Raw genomic sequence first — 22,540 nt, 5'->3', positions numbered from 1 at the left:
TGTGAGGTTGGACGGGCTATGAGTCTCTGTCATTTTCTTTTCTTAGTCTTTTCGTTTAATGTCCACTTTTTCCCTTGTGGGGCTGGACAGGCTATGATTCTCTTAGTTAGTCAGCCAGAAGATTCCTACTCATTAGGATCAACATTACAATCAGGTCAGTTAACAGGTTCAAAATTAAAATCACTAAGCCTTTCGTTGTTTGAAAGAGACGGCAGCAGTATTCAAAGAGTAGCTCCCCAAAAATGAATAGTCGCTGCCAATCTCATGGCCATAGCATAAATATAGTTACACCGCATAATGGATGTTTTAACTATCGTCTATATATAGATTCTACCGCAATCTGGAAGTGTTGTTATGTTTCTGCCATACAAAACAGACTGACTGAATTTTGGACCATGTGTACAGAGTTCCACTGCCGTCTAAGGGTTGAACCTCACTCCAACACCTCTGGCAATGCTGTACACTTTGAACACTGCAGGTTGGAAGATATGCATGCTAAACAATACACCACTGGAATATGTCCATTACCAGTGCTGTGATGGCAGTTGTATTGTAACAGCTTTCTTCTAAGACTTAAGCATTACCTATGAGAGCACCTTGTGGATGGGGATGTATTTCTTTACTCCTACTTTACTGAAGGATTCCATACAATACTTAATCTTTTGGCTGCGGATTTCCTACAAGAAGACATCACCAAGCTACAGGAGTGGAGCAATAAGTGGCTGCTACAATTCAATGAAGAAAACTGTAAAGTCCTGCACCTTGGGAGGGGATATCCAGCATACCAATACCACATGGGAAACACTCCACTATCCACCACAGAAGCAGAGAAGGACCTGGGAGTTTATGTTACCAGGCTACCAGTGAAGGCCAAATCTGTGACAATCGCAGCGGACAGGTTAAATCTGCTTTATGTTTGTGTCCTTACGATGCAGTGTTGTGTTGTGCATTATTTTGACATATCTCATCCCCCCACAGGTACAGAAGGTAGGGGGCGCCTCACCTGCAGGTATGAAGGTGTGCCGTTGAGGGCCATGTCCCCCTGCTCAGTCAGAGTCGCTGTTACGCCGGCCAAGTACTGCCAGCTCTGAGGAGAAAAGAGAGACAGCGGTTACACAGGGGTCGAGGAGCCAGGCCACACACACTCCAAGACCCGCCCTTTGAGGTACTGCAGACGAAGCATCAAACTAGACATCCATTCTGTCTCAAGCTGCTCTTTCGCTCTTTTTCCAAGCACTTTTTTTTTTTTCTTACAGTAAAGGAAACAACTCATGGGCAAAAAAAAGAAAACAATAATGAGAAAAAGCAAGCTCATCACAAGCAACAAAGCATACAGACACATAAGCAACAAAAAAACAGGAGTAGGGCCAAATTTGTGGCTTTACTGTGTAGAAGCGACGGGCCAAATTTGTGGCTTTACCACGTAGAAGCGACGGGCCAAATTTGCACCAGGATATAAACCCTCAAAAATAGATGATACATAATCTGAACACAAATGCTTTGATATATATTATGAAATGGTTTGTGTGAGGGGTGATTTTTTCTCATTTTTCTCGCTTGGAGGGACCATTAAGAAACCTGATCCCCGCTGCACCTTTAATTAACAGTGTGGATAACTTTAAAGTAACTGAAAATCATCACGTTGTTGACATTTTAAATTATCACACTTTCATACTCAATAACAGCTTCAACAGTACCGCCGCCACATTAGCAATGACACCAGTGCACTAAAATCTCTCGTGTGTATGTATTTTCTTCCTCTTTATATTTCTGGCATTATATACATAGACTGAAGGAGTAATTTTATGGTCGGTGATATGTTGGCAAATCACACACTCAGGAAAAATCACTCCGCTAATTCTTCCTTACTCTACTTTCTTTTCATTCATTTTGTCTCTCGAGGAAAGGCGATCCGTAAATTCTTCCTTTTCTACACTCAAACTCATGAAAAATCAGTCCGCTAACTCTTCCTTACTCTACATTTTTTTCATTCCTCTTGTCTTGCAGGGAAAGGTGATCCGTAAATTCTTCCTTTTCTACACTCAAACTCATGAAAAATCAGTCCACTAATTCTTCCTTATTCTACACTCAAACTCATGAAAAATCAGTCCGTTAATTCTTCCTTTTCTACACTCGAACTCATGAAAAATCAGTCCGCTAATTCTTCCTTACTCTACATTTTTTTCATTCATTTTGTCTTGCGGGGAAAGGCGATCCATAAATTCTTCCTTTTCTACACTCAGACACATGAAAAATCAGTCCGCTAATTCTTCCTTACTGCATTTTCTCTTCATGCATTTTGTCTCTCGGGAAAAGTCAATCTAAATTCTTCCTTTTCTACATTCTGACTCGAATGAAAAATCGGTACGCTAATTCTTCCTTACTGCATTTTCTCTTCATGTATTTTGTCTCTCACGGAAAGTTGGTCTAAATTCTTCTTTTTCTGCACTCAGACGCATGAAAAATCAGTCCGCTCATTCTCCCTAACTCTACCTTCTTTTCATTCATTTTGTCTCGCGGGGAAAGGCGATCCGTAAATTCTTCCTTTTCTACACTCAGACTCTCATGAAAAATCAGTCCGCTCATTTTTCCTAACTCTGCATTAATTTTGTCTCGCGGGGAAAGGCGATTCATAAATTCTTCCTTTTGTACACTCAGACTCTCATGAAAAATCAGTCCACTCATTCTTCCTAACTCTGCATTCATTTTGTCTCACGGGGAAAGGCGATCCGTAAATTCTTCCTTTTCTACACTCAGACTCGTATGAAAAATCAGTCCACTAATTCTTTCTTACTGCACATTCTCTTCATGCATTTTGTGTCTCGGGAAAAGTCGGTCTAAATTCTTCCTTTTCTACACTCAGACTCTCATGAAAAATCAGTCCGCTAATTCTTCCTTACTCTACATTTTTTTCATTCATTTTGTCTTGCGGGGAAAGGCGATCCATAAATTCTTCCTTTTCTACACTCAGACACATGAAAAATCAGTCCGCTAATTCTTCCTTAAGGCATTTTCTCTTCATGCATTTTGTGTCTCGGGAAAAGTCGGTCTAAATTCTTCCTTTTCTACACTCAGACTCTCATGAAAAATCAGTCCGCTAATTCTTCCTTACTCTACTTTCTTTTCATTCATTTTGTCTCTCGGGGAAAGGCAATCCGTAAATTCTTCCTTTTCTACACTCAGACTCATGAAAAATCAGTACGCTAATTCTTCCTTACTGCACATTCTCTTCATGCATTTTGTGTCTCGGGAAAAGTCGGTCTAATTAAATTCTTCCTTTTCTACACTCAGACTCTCATGAAAAATCAGTACGCTAATTCTTCCTTACTCTGCATTCTTTTCATTCATTTTGTCTCGCAGGGAAATGGAACAAAAAGTGGTTGCTACAATTCAATGAAGAAAAATGTAAAGTCCTGCACCTTGGGAGGGGATATCCAGCAGAGCAATACCACTCCACTCCACTATCCTCCACGGAGACAGAGAAAGACCTGGGAGTGTATGATACTAGGCTACAAGTGAAAGCCAAATCTGTGCCAATCGCAGCGGACGGGTTAATGATTTCTGGGTTAGTCTCACCATTTTTGCATAATTTATGATCTGACTCTTTTTGTTGTTACACCAGTTAGTAATTTTAGTATTTGTTGTCAGTTATATTTGTGTTAAGGAGTTAATTAATATCACTGCTGATTGCCTATTATTTGGCCTCACAGGTTGCAGGCAAAGTTCACTAATCTGTAGTTTTCTGATAATTTCCTGCACTCCAGATTTCAGACTAATTTTTTGGGGGGTATTGTTGGATAGTGATTTACTGTCTTCAAGAATTTTGATTTATTTTGGGGGACATAATTTCCTGTTTGCATGAATTCAGAATAAAGTTTTTTTATGGCTTATTTCCTTCAAGAATTCTGTCATATATTTGGGGAGGCTTCAAGAATTTACCTATTTTCAGTATTATGATTTTGTGTTTTGAAGAAGTCCTGCTGGTATTTTGGGGGGGATTCCAATTTCGTCATCAAGAATTCAAGACTTATTTTAGGGGGATTATAATTTCCTTTTTGCTTAAATTTCAACTACTATTAAAAATTCTGACTAGCTGAGTTTGGACGAGCGGCTTTTTATTGTGCAATGTGTGTCTGTCTTTCAAGAGGAGAGTATCAGGACACCTCTCCTCCTGAAATTGACCTCTCTTTTGGCCACTCCTCTTAACTTTTTTTTTTATAGAAGCAGTGATTTGCAGCTTTTTCTTCATTATTTTTTTTCCCTTGAGCTGTTTCCTTTACTGTAAAAAAAAATTAAAAATCAATGAATGTAGGAGCAGTGGCGCATTAACGACAGGGACACGTGCTCTGCGGGGGTGGGGGGCGTGAGGAGGCGAGGGTGGATTATGGGCTGGCATGAACCCTTAGAAAACATCATCATATATTCATTGATCTATACATCCATTCATCCATCCACCCATCTTTTTTATTCATCTATCCAACAATTTATAGTTTTCATCCATCTGTATAGTTTCTGTCCTTCCATCTTTTCATCCACTATCTCTTTATCCACATCCTCTTTTCTTTATTCCTACATTCATTGATCTAGTCTTCCGTTCATCTTTTATCCACCCTTCAATGACTTTTCAGAATTTTACGACTTTTAACTTTTTATAATTTTACGATTTTATACGAGATCATTTTATTCGGCGCCATATGACCAGTGCAGTTGCAGCGCCACGATTTTAGTCCAGTCAATCAACCACCCTTCCATTCATCAATCTGACTGTTCACTCGTCAATCCATCACTCACTCACTTTCAGCATCTTTTTTTAAGTGTCTCATATTCTGGCCGTTTGGTATGTTTGTATTTTTATCATCTGTTTTTTCATTATCAAAACTGCATATTTGGAGAGTCCTTCTTTATCCCTTTTTAGTTATATCATATTTTCATTTTCATTACAGAAGCTCCATATATCAGAAACTTTTAGTACAATTAACCCGTCCGCTGCAATTGGCACGGATTTCACTTTCACTGGTAGCCTGGTAACATATACTCCCAGGTCTTTCTCTGCCTCTGTGGTGGATTGTGGAGTGTTTCCCATGTGGTATTGGTATGCTGGATATCCCCTCCCAAGGTGCAGGACTTTACATTTTTCTTCATTAAATTGTAGCAGCCACTTTTTGTTCCATTTCTGTAACTTGGTGATGTCTTCTTGTAGGAAATTGCAGCCAAGGGGTTAAGAATCCTCAGTTTTTATCAGAACCACATATTTTGCGTCTTTTTCACTCTTTCAGCATCATGTTTTCATCATCGGAATGTCATATTTCTGGTATTTTGTATCCCTCAGCATATTTTGTCTTCATTATAGAAATTTCATAATCCCTTTTTATCATCATATTTTGTTCCTCACAATAGGAGTTTCATAATCTGTTTTTTATTCCTTTTTAGTATCATATTCTGTTTTTCAATATCCGTATCATCTGTTTACCAATATCACTCCATCCATTATCTGTTAAACTATCCACTTATTTTTCTATCCATTCATATCTATTATTTTTTTTTTTTCATATGTATAACTATTCATTCATTCAACCTTCCCTTCATTTGTCAATCCACCAGTCTTATTCATTCATTCATCCACCTATATACTCTTCCACCCATCTTTCTCCATCCATCTTCAACTTTTTATTCATCCACGTATCTATCTCCCACACACCCAACCATCCTCACCCATCTTTCATCCATCTTCAACTTTTTATTCATCCACTTATCTATCTCCCACACACCCAACCATCTTCATCCACCTCTATCAGCTCATCCACCCATATATTCTTCCACACATGCAACCATCTCCACCCATCTTTCTTCATCCATCATCTTTTTATTCAACCATCTCTTTATCAGTTCATCCACCTATCTATTCATCCACACATCCAACCATCTTCATCCACCTATTTATCAGTTCATCCACCTATTTATTCTTCCACATCTCCACCCATCTTTCATCATCCATCATCTTTTTCAATCATCCACCTATTTACAATTCTTCCACGTGTCCACTCATCCACCTCCTCACCAATGCATCCACTAGCAGCTACAGGGGAATAACACAAAGCATTAGCAAGCCTCTACATGTATTCTGGGTAAGACAAGAACAAAAGAAACAAAAATTAAGGTCAACCAACAAGAGGCATAACAATCACGAGTCTTTGGTCCGTGCAACAAAAGGGAGTTTATAAAGGAACACACTATAGGGTACGGTGGCCTATTAGTACGCACCCTTCCAATTAGTACTCGGGTAGGGAAGGGATCTAGTGGTGTTTATGTGTTTGATTTAATGTCAGTCAGTCTCCGGAAAGAGTCGTATCAACGCAAGACTGGTGATGTTTGAATGAAGATTAGTCTCCCAAGAAAAGTAGTAGTAGTAGTAGTAGTAGCAGTAGTGGTAGAAGTATAGAAGTAGTAATAGTAGTAGTAGTAGTAGGAGTGTTAGTATTGGTAGCAGTAGTAATTATGTTAGTAGTAGAATTAGTTATCGTAGTAGGAGTAACTCTAAAAATAGTAATATTCATGTTTAAGTCGTTCTTTGAGGTTGACCTTATAATAATTTGACTGAATTGAAACTCCTAAAATGAAAGGTATTGAAATTTATGCTGCTAGTGAATAAGGAATGAATATGAACCCCCAGAAAGTCAAGGAGAGAATAACTTATGCCACTAGAAAATTAATGAAGAATAGTTTAAGACCCACAAAAATTTACCACCAGCTATGGAAAAATCACACTTTAAAACTGGCTTGAAAAAATCATTCAGAAAAATAAATTTACACAAGTATATACCTACTTGTTTACAGTAATTGGAAGGGTGCGAGTGTATTGCTAAACATACTCTTTAGATGCAAAAAACTAAAGGTAAGAAAATATATGATGTATAAAAGATATCTGCAAAACTAACAAAAATAAGGTATATAGTATAATTTATCAATGGTCAACAAAGTAAAAAATAACAAGCTTTCTAAAAACAGTAACAATAATATTTGGACTTTCCTAACACTGAAACAAACAAAAGTACTAACCTAACAAAAACAAGGTACAGTCAGGTCCCAAACAGTGCGAGAATTTGATTAATAGACAAACTCATGGTATTTGATTCTGCACCATCCAATAACCAATTTTTGGGTTGTGGTATTTAAATTTCACCTGCAATTTGTTATTTCTCCGTTTTCTTCATTTTAGTCTGTGTCTCGTGCAATTTCAGACCCACTTGCCCAAACAGATCATTCATAAAGTATTTTGTATCTTGCAGTTCCTACAAATCATGTCATTGTATCTCCACTATTCAGGACTCTACTGGACTAGTATGAAGGGTCATGCTATAAGACTTGTCATGCTTGTTCATGCTACCATTCACACTAAGGCCATGGCTGCACTGGGAGCAAGAATGTACCATGAGCGAGAGCAGCCAAACAAGTTTTCAGTCCACATTGGGAGGGATTTGTCATCCCTCGCAGCCGCCACCTTGGTGAACAAGTCACCATCAATACAGGTGAGGGTACCATGAACTGTTTTCATAAATAGCTCTGTGCTTTACTTTATAAGGCATTTTATGAAAAATAGTGTTCAAGAGAGTTTTCTTTGAAAGATTAAATAGTTTATTTTAGTATTCATTCCAGAGGCACTGTGAATGGCAGTCATACGTAAAATGAGTTATAAACATTTACAGGGCAGTTCTGTGACTTCAATGCTTCATAATTTCTCTTTATTTTAACCAAACTTTCATAAATGTATGAAATTCTGCAATCATTGCTACATCTGACGGTATCAACCAAAATGGCCCATCTAGTGTATGATGTAAGATATGTCACTCCTACTGACCCAGCAAACTCATGCAAAAGCCTGCTGACTCCCTCTGTTGCCATCGAGGCTGCCTTCAATGGTTGGAGGGTTCAAAAGGTTCTCACCTCCACTTGCTTTCGTTCACTTTCTTACTCCCAGTGTGACCCAACCCTTAGGGTGCATTCACACGTAAGGCAGTATTCACACTCAGGGCAGCACAGGGTGCATTCACACTTAAGGCAGCATTAACCCGTAAGAGGTCAGCCAAAATCAAATTTTCTTATTTTGTTCCATGTAATTTGAAATGGGGGGAGTGGGGCTTACCTCTGTGTCCAAATGGCAGGAAACTGTACTGATATATGCCAGGCACTTCCAGAAACATAAATAGTGTGGCTAGAGGAATTTCAAATCCACAGGAAGCGATAAAGTGACCACAGACAGTAAACACAGGCTTCACGTATTGTATATATACGTGGTTGACCTCTTACAAGTTAACACTACAGCAGCATTCACACTTAAAGCAACATTCATGCTTAAGGCAGCATTCACACAGGTCATGTTGGCCCAATTCAGATCATTCATAAAGTATTTTGTATCTTGCAATTATTCCACACTTATTCCATTCAGTGCTCTAATGAAGGAAAATTACTCTGGAAATCTCTGTGCAGGCAAGACAATGAACTGCACATCATCAAAATAAAGACTGACGAACATTCTGTACATTGATGGTAGTTTGTTTTTATGACTTGGATTGATTTGCCAGAGTAGCTTCCTCCTGATGTGAGTACTAATTGGAAGTGTGTGCATATTGGCGACGACCGCCTAGTTCTGTCGAAGGAAGGTAGTGGGACAGGGACAGGGTGGTGGAAGGAATGGGGTGAGTTTTTAAAGACTTGCTCAACTTTGTCTGTTTTATGTGTATGTCTGTGCATGTTTCATGCTGTATGTGCATGCAAAATGTGTTAATATATGTACAGTAAGTTTTTTTTCCTGCACTCTAGATTTTTAACTTTTTACTAATTTTCCTGAAAGTTTCCAAGAATCCAAACTTATTTTGGGTGGGATTTCAATTCTGTTTACATGAATTCAGGCCACTGGATATTCCGACTAGTGGAACTTGGATTAATGGACTTTGGCTGTATGGAGATCACAGTTACTATTCACTCCTCCCTTTAATACTGAGGAGGGTTTGTGTACATTCCCTCGTTGTGGTAAAGCTACACTCTGTAACTGTCAATAGTTTGAGTTTTAATTCATGTCAGTTTTACAGAGTCCTGCCTCAGTGTCTGCCTCCATGATGCAGTGGTTCGCATCCCAACTATGAACGCCCGGGCCTGAGTTCAAATCCCAGGCCAGGCAGTCAGTGTGTAGCGCACCCAACTGTTCATCCTTCCTTTCGGACTGGTCAATAAATGAGAACATGGGGAAACTTGGGGAAGGTAAGCTGTGGTAACTCAGACATCACACTGGCCCTGTGTGCCGGGGTGACGGGTTCTTGCCACCACCGGGCCAGTGAGGCAGGTGAGCACCAAGGCCACACACAGCTGTAGTGCAAGCCCACAACTTTACCTTTACCTTTACAAAGTCATTGGTTTGCCTCACCTGTCTCAGTGGTTTATATAATATTAACACTGAGTTTTATATACATACAAAGTTTAATGGGATTTTTTATTGTTTATATATAAATTATTATATTTCTCTTTGGAGGAGATGACACCTGGACAAAGGCACTGGTTTCATACACACTCACATAATTAAGCCAAAGCTATAGTAAAGGTACAGTAAACTGATCCGCATGTGAATGGCCAAGAAAATATTCACTATGTTTGGGGGTTGGAAATATCTGTGTGAATGAATGTGTGTGTGGATGGACGTGTGTTTATGTGCGTAGGTGTGGAGGAAATGATACGGGAAAATACTTCAACTTTATGTACAGCCAGGCAGTCACACACACACATGGAAAATTAAACATACATGATAAGAAAGCAGTCAGCACACACACACACACACACAGGAAAACAAAAGTTAGTTCATGCACACACACAAAAAAAGGACAGCAAACAGCATATAACAACTTATCTAAAATAGGAGTATCAATGTTTTTATCATTTTTGTGTTTCTTCTTGAGTATATGCAGGAGTTTTAAGCCTAAGGTGCCGCTAAATCTAGCCCTAATGAGTTGTTGAGACGCTCACAGGAGGGTGTCACATAAGTATAGTGTAGTTATCATCTGGTCCCAACACTTCCTAACTATCGTTCTCAGTATTGCCACATCCCGAGTATTCTTGTGACAATTTGAATATAATTTCTAACCAACAGATTTTTTTTTTATTATTATTATTCTGATAAAATGAAAGTTAACATTTGAATTTTTTTTTATCATATGGTGCCAATACAATATAGCTATTGTTCTCAGCATTAACACGTCCTGATCCTTGTGACAATTGGGATTTAATTTCTAACAAGTGCTAATAGTTTTCCTTTCAACTCTTGCGACAAAATAAAAATTAACCGTTGAATGATTTTTTCTGTATAGTTTCTTGGAAGTGTAAGTCGGTTTCTGATAATGACAGATGGTTCCTGTTAGACATTCTGCATTATCTTTTAACAGATGTGCTCAACCTCTATTAATGACTTAACTGCTGCTACCATTTTCATCTGACAGTGCTTGTACTAACATTTCTATCTGCCAGACTGCTAGTCTATAACTGTGTTCATCTGGTGAGTTCCTGTAATACACACCAATGTTTCTGTCATGCAGGCTCATAAGCTATTATTATTTTTTTGTTCTACTTCTATTTGCATCTAACAGGTTCTTGCTCTATGTATTTGTATTTCCACCTTGCAGGCTCGTGTACTATTTCTACTCTCATGCAGCAGGTACTTGTGTCCGGCCTGGCCTAGAGCAGCAACACCGCCAACCCTGGAGTGGCTGCAGGGAGGCTGACGTGCACAAGATGACGTCAACATCAGGGAAAAGTTAACCGTTCAAAGCCAAGGCCGTAGCTCTGCCCACAGCAGCCGGAGGAAGAGCAGGTAAGCTAAATATAAGTTTAAAAAAGGGAAGGTGACATGGGTATGACCACCTGGAGCCACACACATTCCATTGGGTCTATATTGATGCAATGACTGCAGTCACCAACGCCATTTACTGCCTTATGTTACCCGTCCAGTGTGAATTAGCCTAGTAATACAGCCCTCCACAACCTGTGCGGTGCAGGAGGTTAACATTACTTCACCCAGGGACATTGTAACATTTCTAATTTAATGGCCGAGGGAAGGGCAGGAAAGCAAAGTGTGGAGGAACAGGTGACTAATCTTGATATTGCTTGATTAAATGTAATCCGTGCCACTACTCCAGAACATGCCTCTCCTCTCTGTGAACTCTCATAACTTAAATGTGTAGTAATATATTCTCTCTGTAAAAGCTCACATAGGTAAACATGCACACACAAACATACACACACACATATACAGTAACCATTAAGATGCTAAACATTTTATTTTCCTTACCATTGTATATTAAAATCCGAGATGACCTTTCATGGTAATGTTTCAATTACTAACAGCTACACAACATCCAGGCAGGAGTCAGGCAGGTTTTAAGGCGTTGCCGGGTACAAAGCAGTTAGTACGTACATCATCCATCAACAACACTAACAACAACAGTTTGCATTCATCTGTTTTCTTATGCAAGATTACTGTATGCACTCACAAGAAAGTCAGCAATCCTCCCTAAAGCAATTTGTTTAGTTAAGGAAATTAAACAATCTTAGAACAGTTGTTGTAGTAGTAGTAGTAACCTTCCAAACAAAGAATTATCACTCTAGAAGTTCATCCCTTAAAGAAATAATATGTCTGAGAATTTTTTTTACCCTCTGGAAAAGTATAAAGAAGTAGTTCTATAAAAATGGCAGCATCCATTGAAAATTACATCCCCCTGTACTCAGTCTTAATAATCATTCAATAAATTAGACTTTGCCTTGTGTGCATACACTGTGATTATTAAATAAATTAGACTTTGCCTTGTGTGCATACACTGTGATTATTAAATAAATTAGACTTTGCCTTGTGTGCATACACTGTAAGTCGCTCTACAGTCACCGAGATCTTTGACATCACAGAAGGAGGTTTTGTTGCATTAGTTACAAAGCAGTTAATACATCATACAACATCCACATTATCCAGTCAGTATCCCCTAATAGTATGCTCAGTCAAGCTGGGAGGGTGGGGGGGCATAGCTGGGCATGATAACAGAAAACCTTATTCCCGATAACCGATAACTGATAATGGAAAACCTTATCGGTGATAACCAATATTCGTTAACTGGAGACACAAATATAGGCGATAACCGATACCCGATATAAATCCACAATTCCGATACTAGCTAGCGATAAGTCCGATAGGCAAAAACGATACTATACTGATATTTCAAATAAAAAAACATAAATGAATTCAAATTTTCATGATCTGTATTTTAGAAAACTTACAAAACCTGAAAACTACACGTTGCCACGTACATATGGACGGTAATACTAGAAACGCCTGAACCGGCGTTGTGTTATTTGGCGTCCCCACCGTCAAAAGCTGGCGCTTTTGTTTACAAACACTGGTCTGTCGTGAACTGTGCATGCTCAGACCAGCAAGCGTAGACCTGTACAGTCTCACAAAGCTTTATAACCGTAATTAAGAGTTGCTGGAAGGCTGAACCAGACACAGTACCACTACCACCATCCCCACTGTTTCTAGAATGACACACTGTACGAGTTGTATTAATATGTACAGAGTGTCGTTCTAGAAACAGCGAGGAGGTGGTACTGTATGTCTGATTCAGCCTTCCAGCAACTACTCTTAATATGTTAAAAAGCTTTGTGAGACTGTACAGGGCTACGCTTACTGGTCTGAACATGCATAGTTCACGAGAGACCAGTGTTTTGCAAACAAAAGCGTCAGCTTTTGACGATGGGACACCAAATAACACAACACTGGGTGCTTACCATGGCATGCTCATTAAACGAATATGGAATATCAAATTTGAGGCAGTGAATAATCATTTTTTGGACAAAGTTAAATGATTTTTCTCTTTGATATATTGATTTTTGAGTCAAACATAAAAAAAATAACCTAGTGTTTTAATGTAGATGATCTAAGCATGAAATGTCTTCACCGAAGATATTTCATACCCCGAAGTGTTTTCATACAACACTGGGCGCCTGGGCCACGCATGCGCAGTAGGGAGGAGACAACGTTTTTTTTCTGAGTGGTGGAAAAAAGTAGCAATTATCGCAAGTTTGGTTACAAAAGTAACGGAGATACCGATATAGATTTATATAAGTAGCGGATGGCCGATAACCTGATTTTGTTATCAATGATAAAGTATCACGATAACGCCCAGCTATGGTGGGGGGGCTACAGAGAAGAGGTCTGGGGGGTCGCTGCAATACATGACCCAATCCTTCACACACTACCGTTTTCCCGAGTATGAGGAGAAATTTTAAAAGTGCATAGGAACTAGCCAACATACTTTTTTACTAACCCTTTACCAATTTACTGCCCTTACCAATCTATACTAACTATGCTAATCTAACTCATTCTTAATCTATACTAACTCCTTACCAATCTTTATTTATCTTTATTAACTCTGCCAATCTGACTCTTAACTAGTTTGCCTCAACTACATCAATCTGATCTCTCCACATGAATATTCAGCTAATGCAGATCTTTCTCCTTCTCTTTGTCATCTTTTTTTTCAGCAGAGGAGTCAGTTCAATAAAAAAGGTAACAAATGTGAAAAAAAGCCCGCATTTTTCCTCTTCATTGTTCCATTTTGTACCAGACTCCAATTGTTTTTCCTTTCATTCCTATGCTCCTCCTCCTTGGAAAGTTATATTCTAATCTGCAACCTTCATCTTCTCTTCCTCCTCTAACCCTCATCTCTCTTTCTCCTCATCCTATAAAGAAAACCAACTTATATAGAAATACCAGAACGGGAAAACACACACACACACACACACACACACACACTAGTAGCCAGCCACTGTTAGCATCATTACCATTGACTACCACAACCATCAATGCTAGTCAATAATCACCAGGACAAGAAAACACACACACACACACACACAAAGCTATCATCACCATCATCAGTGTTAGTCCCTCATCACCACCCTCTCCCCGCCTCCCCTAACAGCACTGCACCTTTTTCATCACCACGGGCGTCTGCCTCACCACCATCGACCAGTTGACCGGCGTCCTCTGGCTGAGTGGTGAGTCGGCGCACTTCACCAGAAAGTCGCGGGTGTAATAACGACGCAGTGGTGGTGACGGTGGTGAGACCGGTTGTGGTTGGTCAGGGGCGGCGTCAAGCAGGGTGGAGGTGGTGTTGGTGGTGGTGGCTCCTGGCATGTCCTCCTCATCTGAGAGAAAGAGTCGCGTTGATTTATCGGGGTTTGATGTGATACTATTTAATATTCCTCTTTCTCTTGTTCATCTATTATCTTCAAGTCTACTATGTCAGCTAAAAAGGAGAGTCGCCGTCTACCATTGATTTATTGGAGATTTTTTTGCTATCTGATGAGTTTTGATTTGGTGCGGATTAACATTTCTCTTTCTCATGCTCATTTGTTATCTTCAAGTCTACTATGTCAACTAAATACAAGAGTCACCGGCTGTCATTGACTTATCGTAGAGTTTTTGCTATCTGATGAGTTTTGATTTGGTGCGGATTAATATTCCTCTTTCTCTTGTTCATCTATTATCTTCAAGTGTACTATGTCAGCTAAAAAGGAGAGTCACCGTCTACCATTGATTTATTGGAGATTTTTTTGCTATCTGATGAGTTTTGATTTGGTGCGGATTAACATTTCTCTTTCTCATGTTCATCTGTTATCTTCAAGTCTATGTCAACTAAATAGAAGAGTCACCGGCTGTCATTGACTTATCGTAGAGTTTTTGCTATCTGATGAGTTTTGATTTGGTGCGGATTAACATTTCTCTTTCTGATGTTCATCTATTATCTTCTAGTGTATTATTTTGTCTCCTTCCAACTAAGAGAAAAAGTCAGAAGCTGTCAAATTGGTAGGAAATAATTTTATGCAACAAGTTTTCATTTGGTACCAATTAATATCTTCCGCTTTCTCTTATTTCCTTATTTTTGTCTAGTGTATTATTTCATGCGTCTCCAATTTAGAAGTCAGTCACAAGTAGTCACGAATTTGTAGGATATTGTTTTATGCAACTAGTTTTGATTTGGTAGTAATTAATATTTCTCTCGTATATTGATTTGTTCATCTCCACAGCAGAGGGAAAGAGTTGCTTGCTGTCATTGATTAGTGGTTTTGTATTAATTTGACTTTGATTTAGTCTTGTTCTTTTATTTTTGTCTATCCTCACAAAGTCTACTACATAAGACATTTTCTTGCATCTAATTTAGTTCTGTTTCACTCAGTTTGTTTTTGTATTCTCAATCTCTATTTTTTCTTTTATCCTCAGTCTTGTTCTTTATCTTCTAATTTTGTGATATCTTTTAAGATTTATTCTGACTTTTTCTCTGTAGTATTCTCATCTATAATGATTTTTTTTAAGTATATATTTCCTATCCCTATTTTTCCCCACTGTTTTCACTTTGTTAACTCCTCTACAAAGTTTTCTGCTTTCATTGTATTTCCCTGGATTTCCTATTGCCTTATTTTATTCATGTCCTGTTTTCCTTCTACAATTCTGTGCTGCATGTGTGTGATGCAGATTATGTTTTCTTCTTTCTCATCTCTCCTCATTTCTAATACACTAACCAACCAGCGACCTCTCTCAACTCTTGTCTCGTAAAGGGAAAGGCCGCTGTAGTTTTCTGTATCCACCACTACTGTGAGGGCATGTCCACCAGTTTGTAAACACGATTCCAATAAGTAATCAGCTGGGATGTAGAAATTTACCCTCGTCAAACCAAATACCTTTTTATTCTTATTTTGATGAATTAATTTCCGTACCTCATCTTAATTATCCACAAGTTTTTTTCCCCTGGTATAACTGCAAAATGGAATGATGTTCAAACCGGTGGATAGACCCTACACCACCACTACCACTAACCCCTGGAGTCAGGATGCCACCACCACTGCCACCACCATCACCACCAGCCCCTCCACACTAAGTTACAGCAGTTAGGAGCAAGGATAGAAGCACAGGGTATTCCACAACTTGCCAAACACACAGTACCACACACACACAGCCACCAGAGCTCCAGAACTCTTTCAGGGAGGGTAGGGGTTGGGATTCGCAAGTCCAGAAAATGATCAGACCATGGTGAATTAGTACATAAACATAGACACACGCACACACAGCACAGAAAATCTTATCTGTTGCCTTTTCCCACAGACCATGGCAGAAGTATCAACCTATTCATACAGTCATACACCCCGTTTTGCAACCCCCCCCCCCCTGCCCCATCCCATCTGTGTCCTTGATGTATACCTCAGTCTCATCAATCTAACATTCTGGTCATCTCCCTCCCACCCCCTGCCCTTCTATCTGACCTCACACCCCCCCTCCACTAATTCATTGCAACCTCGTGACATCAGTTTCCTCATGGTGCTGTTGGTGAAGTTTCTGAACTTGGAATGATAATTTTGTGTTCTTTTGGTCTGTGTAAAGTTAGACAAAATTATCCTCCTTCCTCTTAACCCGGTAGCAGCGACGAGCCAAATTTGTGCCATGATTTAAACCCCAAAAAATAGATGATACATAATCTGATCACAAACGCTTTGATATATATTATGAAATGGTTTGTGTGAGTGATGAATTTTTCTCATTTTTCTTGCTGAGAGGAACCATTAAGAAACATGATCCCCACTGCAACCGGGTTAAGACGTTTTACCTTGGCATACCAAGTCATGTGTGGACGGAAGAGCATGAAAATTGAAGAATGTAGAAGAGAGGAGAGAATGAACTGGGAGGGGAGGAGGAAGGGATCCCATGCAGAAAGGGGTTTAGAGTAAAGTTTCAATTAAGGTGATCATTTTGTGTGTTTGGGAGCATCTGTACATTGACCAAGAGAACAGTTAGTGAAAATTATTCTGATCAGAGACCTTTACCAGTGGCACTGTGAGGAAGAAAAGTTTCACTGGCCGGTGGTGTAGATACAGCAATAGGTGAATGAAACAGACAAAGAGGAAATCATATCAAGCTCACAGCCTTCCACACATTCCCCTCACACACTCAGCCCCAAACTGTTCCCAGGTTTTATCAACGTTCAAAACAGCACAGCACATTCATCATACTGCAGCACAGCATACAAGGACATGGGTACTATATAGTCCCTTTGTTTGGTCCAGGTAGCACAGCACACCTTTACACATGACAACAACAACACCACAGACATGCATCACCCTGCCAGGCTCCCTCCTCACCGTGCTGCAGCCTGAGATGGTCTTGGTGAAGGACATGCACACTGGACCTTTTGGGTACCTTCATTTTACTAACAAAACATTCTTGATGAAAGGTTCTTTGCTGCATCTTTACCTTTGCCTCACTTGCAACACACTTACTTACGAAGCTAATAACACTGACATCCTGTAGCAAGGGTTCTCAAATTGCAGTAGGCAATAGTGATGCAATAGTGTACTACAGACACACAACAGTGCAGGGAAAGAGGCAGGACAGGTAAAGGTAAAGTTAGGGACACCTGATATAGCACTTCTGTGTCACCTCAGCCCTTGGCCTTGTGGTGGGTGAGAATCCATTACTCTTGGACACAAGGCCGTGTGACATCCAGATTAACAGTTTACCTTCCCCATGGATCCCCGGTACCCATTTATAGACCAGTCTGAAACAGGAAGGTGAAGAGTTGGGTGGGCTAGGCAGGCTGGCCTGGCCAGGATCAAACTCGGGCCCATGAGTAAGGGCGTGTCACCACCACACCTTGGAGGCATCAGCAGAATGGGAGATTAATAGATTCATTTATTTAGCTTGTCATCTGCCCTCTCAGACTGAAGAGACTAAACCAAACTATTATTTCTTGTAATTCATTATCATTTTTAGTATTGTTATTTTATGTGCAGGACAATAATCATTTAGAGTTCATAATATTGTTGTGGCGACTGTTTCAGGGTCTGGGGGCTAGGCCAGTCAGCGTGCAGCCCACCCAGCTGTTTTTTCTCTCTTGTGGACTGGTTGATAAATGGGTACAATTGGGAAACCCGGGGAAGGTAAACTGTGGCAACCCAGATGTCACGCTGCCCCTGTCCTCTGAGGTAACGAGTTCTTGCCCACCACAGGCTCAAAGGGCAAATAGGATGGAGATAAACACAGAGGCCACACACAGATATAGTGTGTTTTATAGCAGAGGCCTTCTTGTAGGGCACATGTGGTTGGCCTCTGCCAGTTAGTGGTGCTGTGATATATGCACCGCTTATTTCTACATTAAACACTCTGAGAAACAATGTGCTCCAGGATGCATGTAGAGGTTAGTCCCTTGATCCACTAACACCACAACTACTGAGGAGCTAATAACAAAGACAACAGAGGAGATCAGTGTGTATTTAAGGAAGTTACAGCATGACAGTGAGAGGTTGTCAGTACTATGTCTGTTGTAGAGAGATCACAGCGACAGGTATGAAAGTCTCTCAGGTAGTAATACTAGACGACAGAAAAGGTTTGATAATATTGTTGGCAGAAATTATTGAGTTTGTAGACACATGCACACACACACTAAACAATCTATTGTCTCAGGAAATAAATGAGGGCATACAGTAGAGGAGCATCGCCTCGCCCACCCTACACCACCAAACAAAGGGATTCCTCCGGCCAAGTCTCCATGCAGCCCCCTTACCATTCTAAGCACCTCCTGGCAGAATCTATCGACTTGCTGAAGCCATGAACTTTGTGGGCATCCCCTTGCTCTCCTCCACTCAGGGTTGACTCTTACAGAAACAACCCAAAGGGTGACGTGCCACGTGCCCATGTAGCCAGACTTGCCATTTAACCCCCATGGATGCCCAACATTTCCACACCACCCCCCCCAGAGCACTTTTCAAAAAAAAAAAAAAAAAAAAATGTATGTCAGAAAAAAAATGCTAGAAAAACATGAAAAGTGTCAAAAAAACATGAAAAAACATCTGTGTCACACTGGTGTTGTCAGAGCTATGTCGTCGCGATATGTACGCTGCCTTGACGCAGCTCAGACTCAGCCTGTGTGTGCCATGTCTGACTGTGACGAGTTAAGGACAATGCAGGTAACAGGCCTTGAATCAGTCTCCTGGAGTAACTGCTGGTTTGACACAAGATCATTTCAGCGATATCTCATGATTCTATGCAGGCACAAAGGCATCAATACACCTCTTCATGTCACTGTTTAGTGTCCATGTCTCACAACCCTAAAGAAGGACAGGGAGCACAAGTGACTTGAAAATTCGGATCTTTGTCCTTCTGCACGATTACTGCCAGTGCCATATCTACACATGCTGAACAAGCCCATGGGCCAAATCAATCCATTGTAAGATTTCCTGGCAAGACCCACCATTGTTCTGAAGTACACTACCCAGATATGTGAAATGTTTCAAGATATCAGTGTCCTCACCACACACATGAACACCCTGTAATGTTCCACTCAGCAAGCCTCCAAACACCTGTACCTTGGTCTTGGCCCAGGAGACCTGAAGTCCAAAGGGCTTTACCTACTCGTGCAGTGCCTCGAGAGCCACCACCAAAATCTCCAGCAACTCCGCAAGGATTACTGCATCATCGGCAAAAACAAGGTCGGTGACCCTGGTATTGCCAATAAATACTCCACAATGGCTCTGGTCCACAACTCTGCCTAGTACCCAGTCCATACAAGTGTTGTAAAGCGATGGGGCAAGGACAAAGCCCTGCCTCATTCCCAGGAAAGAGGCTGGACAAGCCCCCACCTCCCCACACTTCACAGCACCCTCAGTCTCAGAATACAGGCCAGTCAATAGACCAAACAGTCCTTGCAGGAGATCCCAGAGTGCAATGCACTGAGTTAAATGCCTTCTTGAGATCGACATAGGCTGCAATTAAGCATTTCCTATTGAAACTCACATCAGCGCTCCACCAATACATGAAGTTTTAGGACACAGTCAGTTGTCAGCTTATCAGGTGCGAACCCAGACTGCTCAGGTCTGTGCTGCTTTAGAAGCATGAAGAATAGATGGGCAAGCACTTTGCCTGGCATGCTGAACAGTGTAATACCACAGTAACAGCCCCATCTGGATGACTAACACAGTGCACACAACCACCCTGAGCTGAATCCTTCTTTCCCTCTTTCTAGTTAATCCTTCTTTCCCTCTTTCTAGTTAATCCTCCTCTCCACTGGATGTGCCAAACCCTGAGGATGGGTTGGTGCGCCCTTAACCTTAGTCCTCCCACATGTTTGCCGTGTGGCGTCCCTGTAAGGCTGGGAGGCGGGAGTCATGAGGTTGAGCGATGCTGTAGTCGTGTGCTGCGTCTAGCAACACACCTCTTTGGTTCATTATTCCAGCCAAGACGGGCAGCCTCTATTGACTCGGAGAGGTCAGGCAGCTAGTCTGGGTGACCATAAGCCAAGCGGCCACCACTGTGTCAGGTGGTGGCCACACATACTTTCCTGCCACCCCTGGGGCTGTTGGGCTTATAAGTCCAAGAATCAGCCTCCCCTTGTAGGGCTCCGTGGCAGGTGGGGGCATGGGAGAGTGATTTTAAGAATATGTGTATGGCATCCAATATTTTTAAATGTCTTGGGGAGGAAGGAGAGTACTCCTGACCCACCAACCTCACCCCCCCCCCCTGGGGACCACCAGGGTGGTGTAGACACATGCTCACTGAACCAGGCCTGGGGTAACCTCTGGCAGGCTCTCCATATGAGTGCCTGGAACATCCTGAGCCTCTCAGAGTGTCAGTGACTACCCCGTCTGTCAACTTAACTCAGGAGGGGTTAATCTGGTTGATGAGCGTATGATGCTGGTGATGTTGAAGTGCACCTTAGGCTTCATATCTCTTATTGCGCAGTGGATGCCCCTACTGAGATGTGCGGACTTGAGGAGAAAGATGTTCTACACCAACCTTGACTCTATAGCTGACCAGTGCCCCCCCACGCGACACACTCATTGTCCTGGGCGACTGCAATGCAGTTGCTGGCACAGAGAGAGCTGGCTATGAGTTATGTGTTGGTCCCCATGGCTCTGGCACCAGAAACTTCAACAGTTTACTCCTCCTGAATTTTGCAAAATCCAGAAGGGTGAGGAATGCTGGTTCCTGTTTCCAGAGCCACGATCCTCGCTGCTGGACTTGGTGCAGCAATGCTGGCAGTGTGGTAAAGGAGATCGATCACATCCTTGTTAGTACTTGTTGGAGGATCCTCCAGAACTGTAGGGTTTCCCAGAGTGCTGACTTCTTTGAGATCGACCACAGGCTTGTTGTTGCAATACTGAGGACACCCATCAGGTCCAAGAAAGTCTCAAGATGCAACCCACTGGGGTTCCATCTTGAGAAACTGAGGGAGCAGGCAAGTGCTCAAGAGTATGCAGTAGCAGTCTCAGGTCAGTTTGGGCTGTTTGGTTCTCTGGAGGACCCTGGGGAGTTGTGGGATACCTTTGAACGTGAAACTCTCTAAGCTCCTGAGGAGTGCATTGGAGAGTGCCCCAGGTCTAGGAGTAGCATTGCCTTGAAGGAAACAATGGAGAATATAAAGGAGAGTCATGCTGTCAGACTAGATGGGGACTCAGTGATAAAGGACTTTGTCACAAAGGACTAAAACCCTTCTGAGGAGGGATAAGGAGAGGTATAACTGAGGTCGCGCTGAGGATGTCGAGGGTTGTCTAGATGCAAACGACCTTAGACCTGCATCTCAAGCTCTGAAGAAGCTCTGCTCCAAGTTGAGTAATATCTGAACAGCTGGTGGGCAGACAGCATCACTAAACCAACCAGTGAACCTCAAAGGCAACTTCATCTTGACAAATATGGTATTTTGACTTGGACAAATAAATAAGACAATAAATAAAGCACAGAAGCTAATTTAGATGAATGGTGTTGAAACTCCTAATTCAAACAGAATGCCAAGAATAAACCAACAAACACCGGCAGACCTCAGTTTTGATGGAGGCCACGTTGACTCTAGAAAACATACATAACAGTAGAACAAACAGCTCTCCATGCATACTGTTTGTACTCGTGTCTGAGAATACAGGACTTACAGTGAAGCCAGATTGGTAAGATTGTTTTTGCGTTGTCTCCCGCAGGTCCTCTCCTCCCCGCCACTCTGCCAAACAATCCCAACACCTATTTCTTCCTCTCATACGTTACCTATAGCTGACATAGGAAAGGAAAAGCTAGGTGTTGGGACTGTGTGGCAGAGCGGTGGGGAGGGAAGGACCCACGGGAGCCAACACAAAAAAGATCTCATCAATTTATTTTTACTATAGCAGCATTCACGTTAAAGTTGATTTTCTGAACTTAACCTTAAAATTGAATAAAATATCAGACTTTTGCACGAGTAGAAACAGTGACTCCACCTTACTGACAAAAGCTGCTTTGATTCTTCACACAAATAAACATATAAAAGGATAAAATAACCAGGGGTGTGGAGTTGGATATATAAAAATTTGACTCCGAATCCAGCTCCAGGAAATTTTAAGGTTGCTACACCAACTTCAACTTCATCCACCTCCCCTTCCCTTTTCTGCAGTACAGTGGTAGGCAAATCAAACCCCGCTACACCACACCCAGCCACACCACATC

At 41.2% G+C, this 22,540-nt stretch overlaps 1 protein-coding gene and 1 long non-coding RNA gene across 9 annotated transcripts in view; one reads left to right on the top strand and one right to left on the bottom strand.

Annotated features, from left to right (window-relative positions):
* Nucleotides 1-11,865, top strand: part of LOC127000635 (uncharacterized) — an 86,007-nt gene extending 74,142 nt beyond the window's left edge. Inside the window, exons 3-5 of one of the 2 annotated variants that reach the window (XR_007754362.1) lie at nucleotides 979-1,165; nucleotides 3,361-3,565; nucleotides 7,324-11,865. This is a non-coding gene — a long non-coding RNA (uncharacterized LOC127000635). The remainder of the gene's footprint in view (nucleotides 1-978; nucleotides 1,166-3,360; nucleotides 3,566-7,323) is intronic. The other variant, XR_007754363.1, reaches the window with a different exon arrangement.
* LOC127000634 (eukaryotic translation initiation factor 4E-binding protein Mextli-like) overlaps nucleotides 1-22,540 on the bottom strand; it is an 88,366-nt gene that overhangs the window by 8,705 nt on the left and 57,121 nt on the right. For 6 of the 7 annotated variants that reach the window (XR_007754359.1, XR_007754361.1, XR_007754360.1 and 3 more), the window contains 2 exons: nucleotides 14,015-14,232; nucleotides 1,004-1,087 (listed from right to left, as the gene is read on the bottom strand). Coding sequence is in view for 4 of the 7 variants with exons in the window: in XM_050864570.1 (XP_050720527.1) it covers nucleotides 1,004-1,087; nucleotides 14,015-14,232 (302 nt within the window). In the remaining 3 variants the exon portion in view is untranslated. The remainder of the gene's footprint in view (nucleotides 1-1,003; nucleotides 1,088-14,014; nucleotides 14,233-22,540) is intronic. The other variant, XM_050864574.1, reaches the window with a different exon arrangement.

This window comes from Eriocheir sinensis, chromosome 19 (genome assembly GCF_024679095.1).
Source record: "Eriocheir sinensis breed Jianghai 21 chromosome 19, ASM2467909v1, whole genome shotgun sequence".
Lineage (NCBI taxonomy): Eukaryota > Metazoa > Arthropoda > Malacostraca > Decapoda > Varunidae > Eriocheir > Eriocheir sinensis.
Note: the sequence above shows the minus strand (reverse complement) of the source record. Positions and strands in the feature narration are given on the sequence as shown.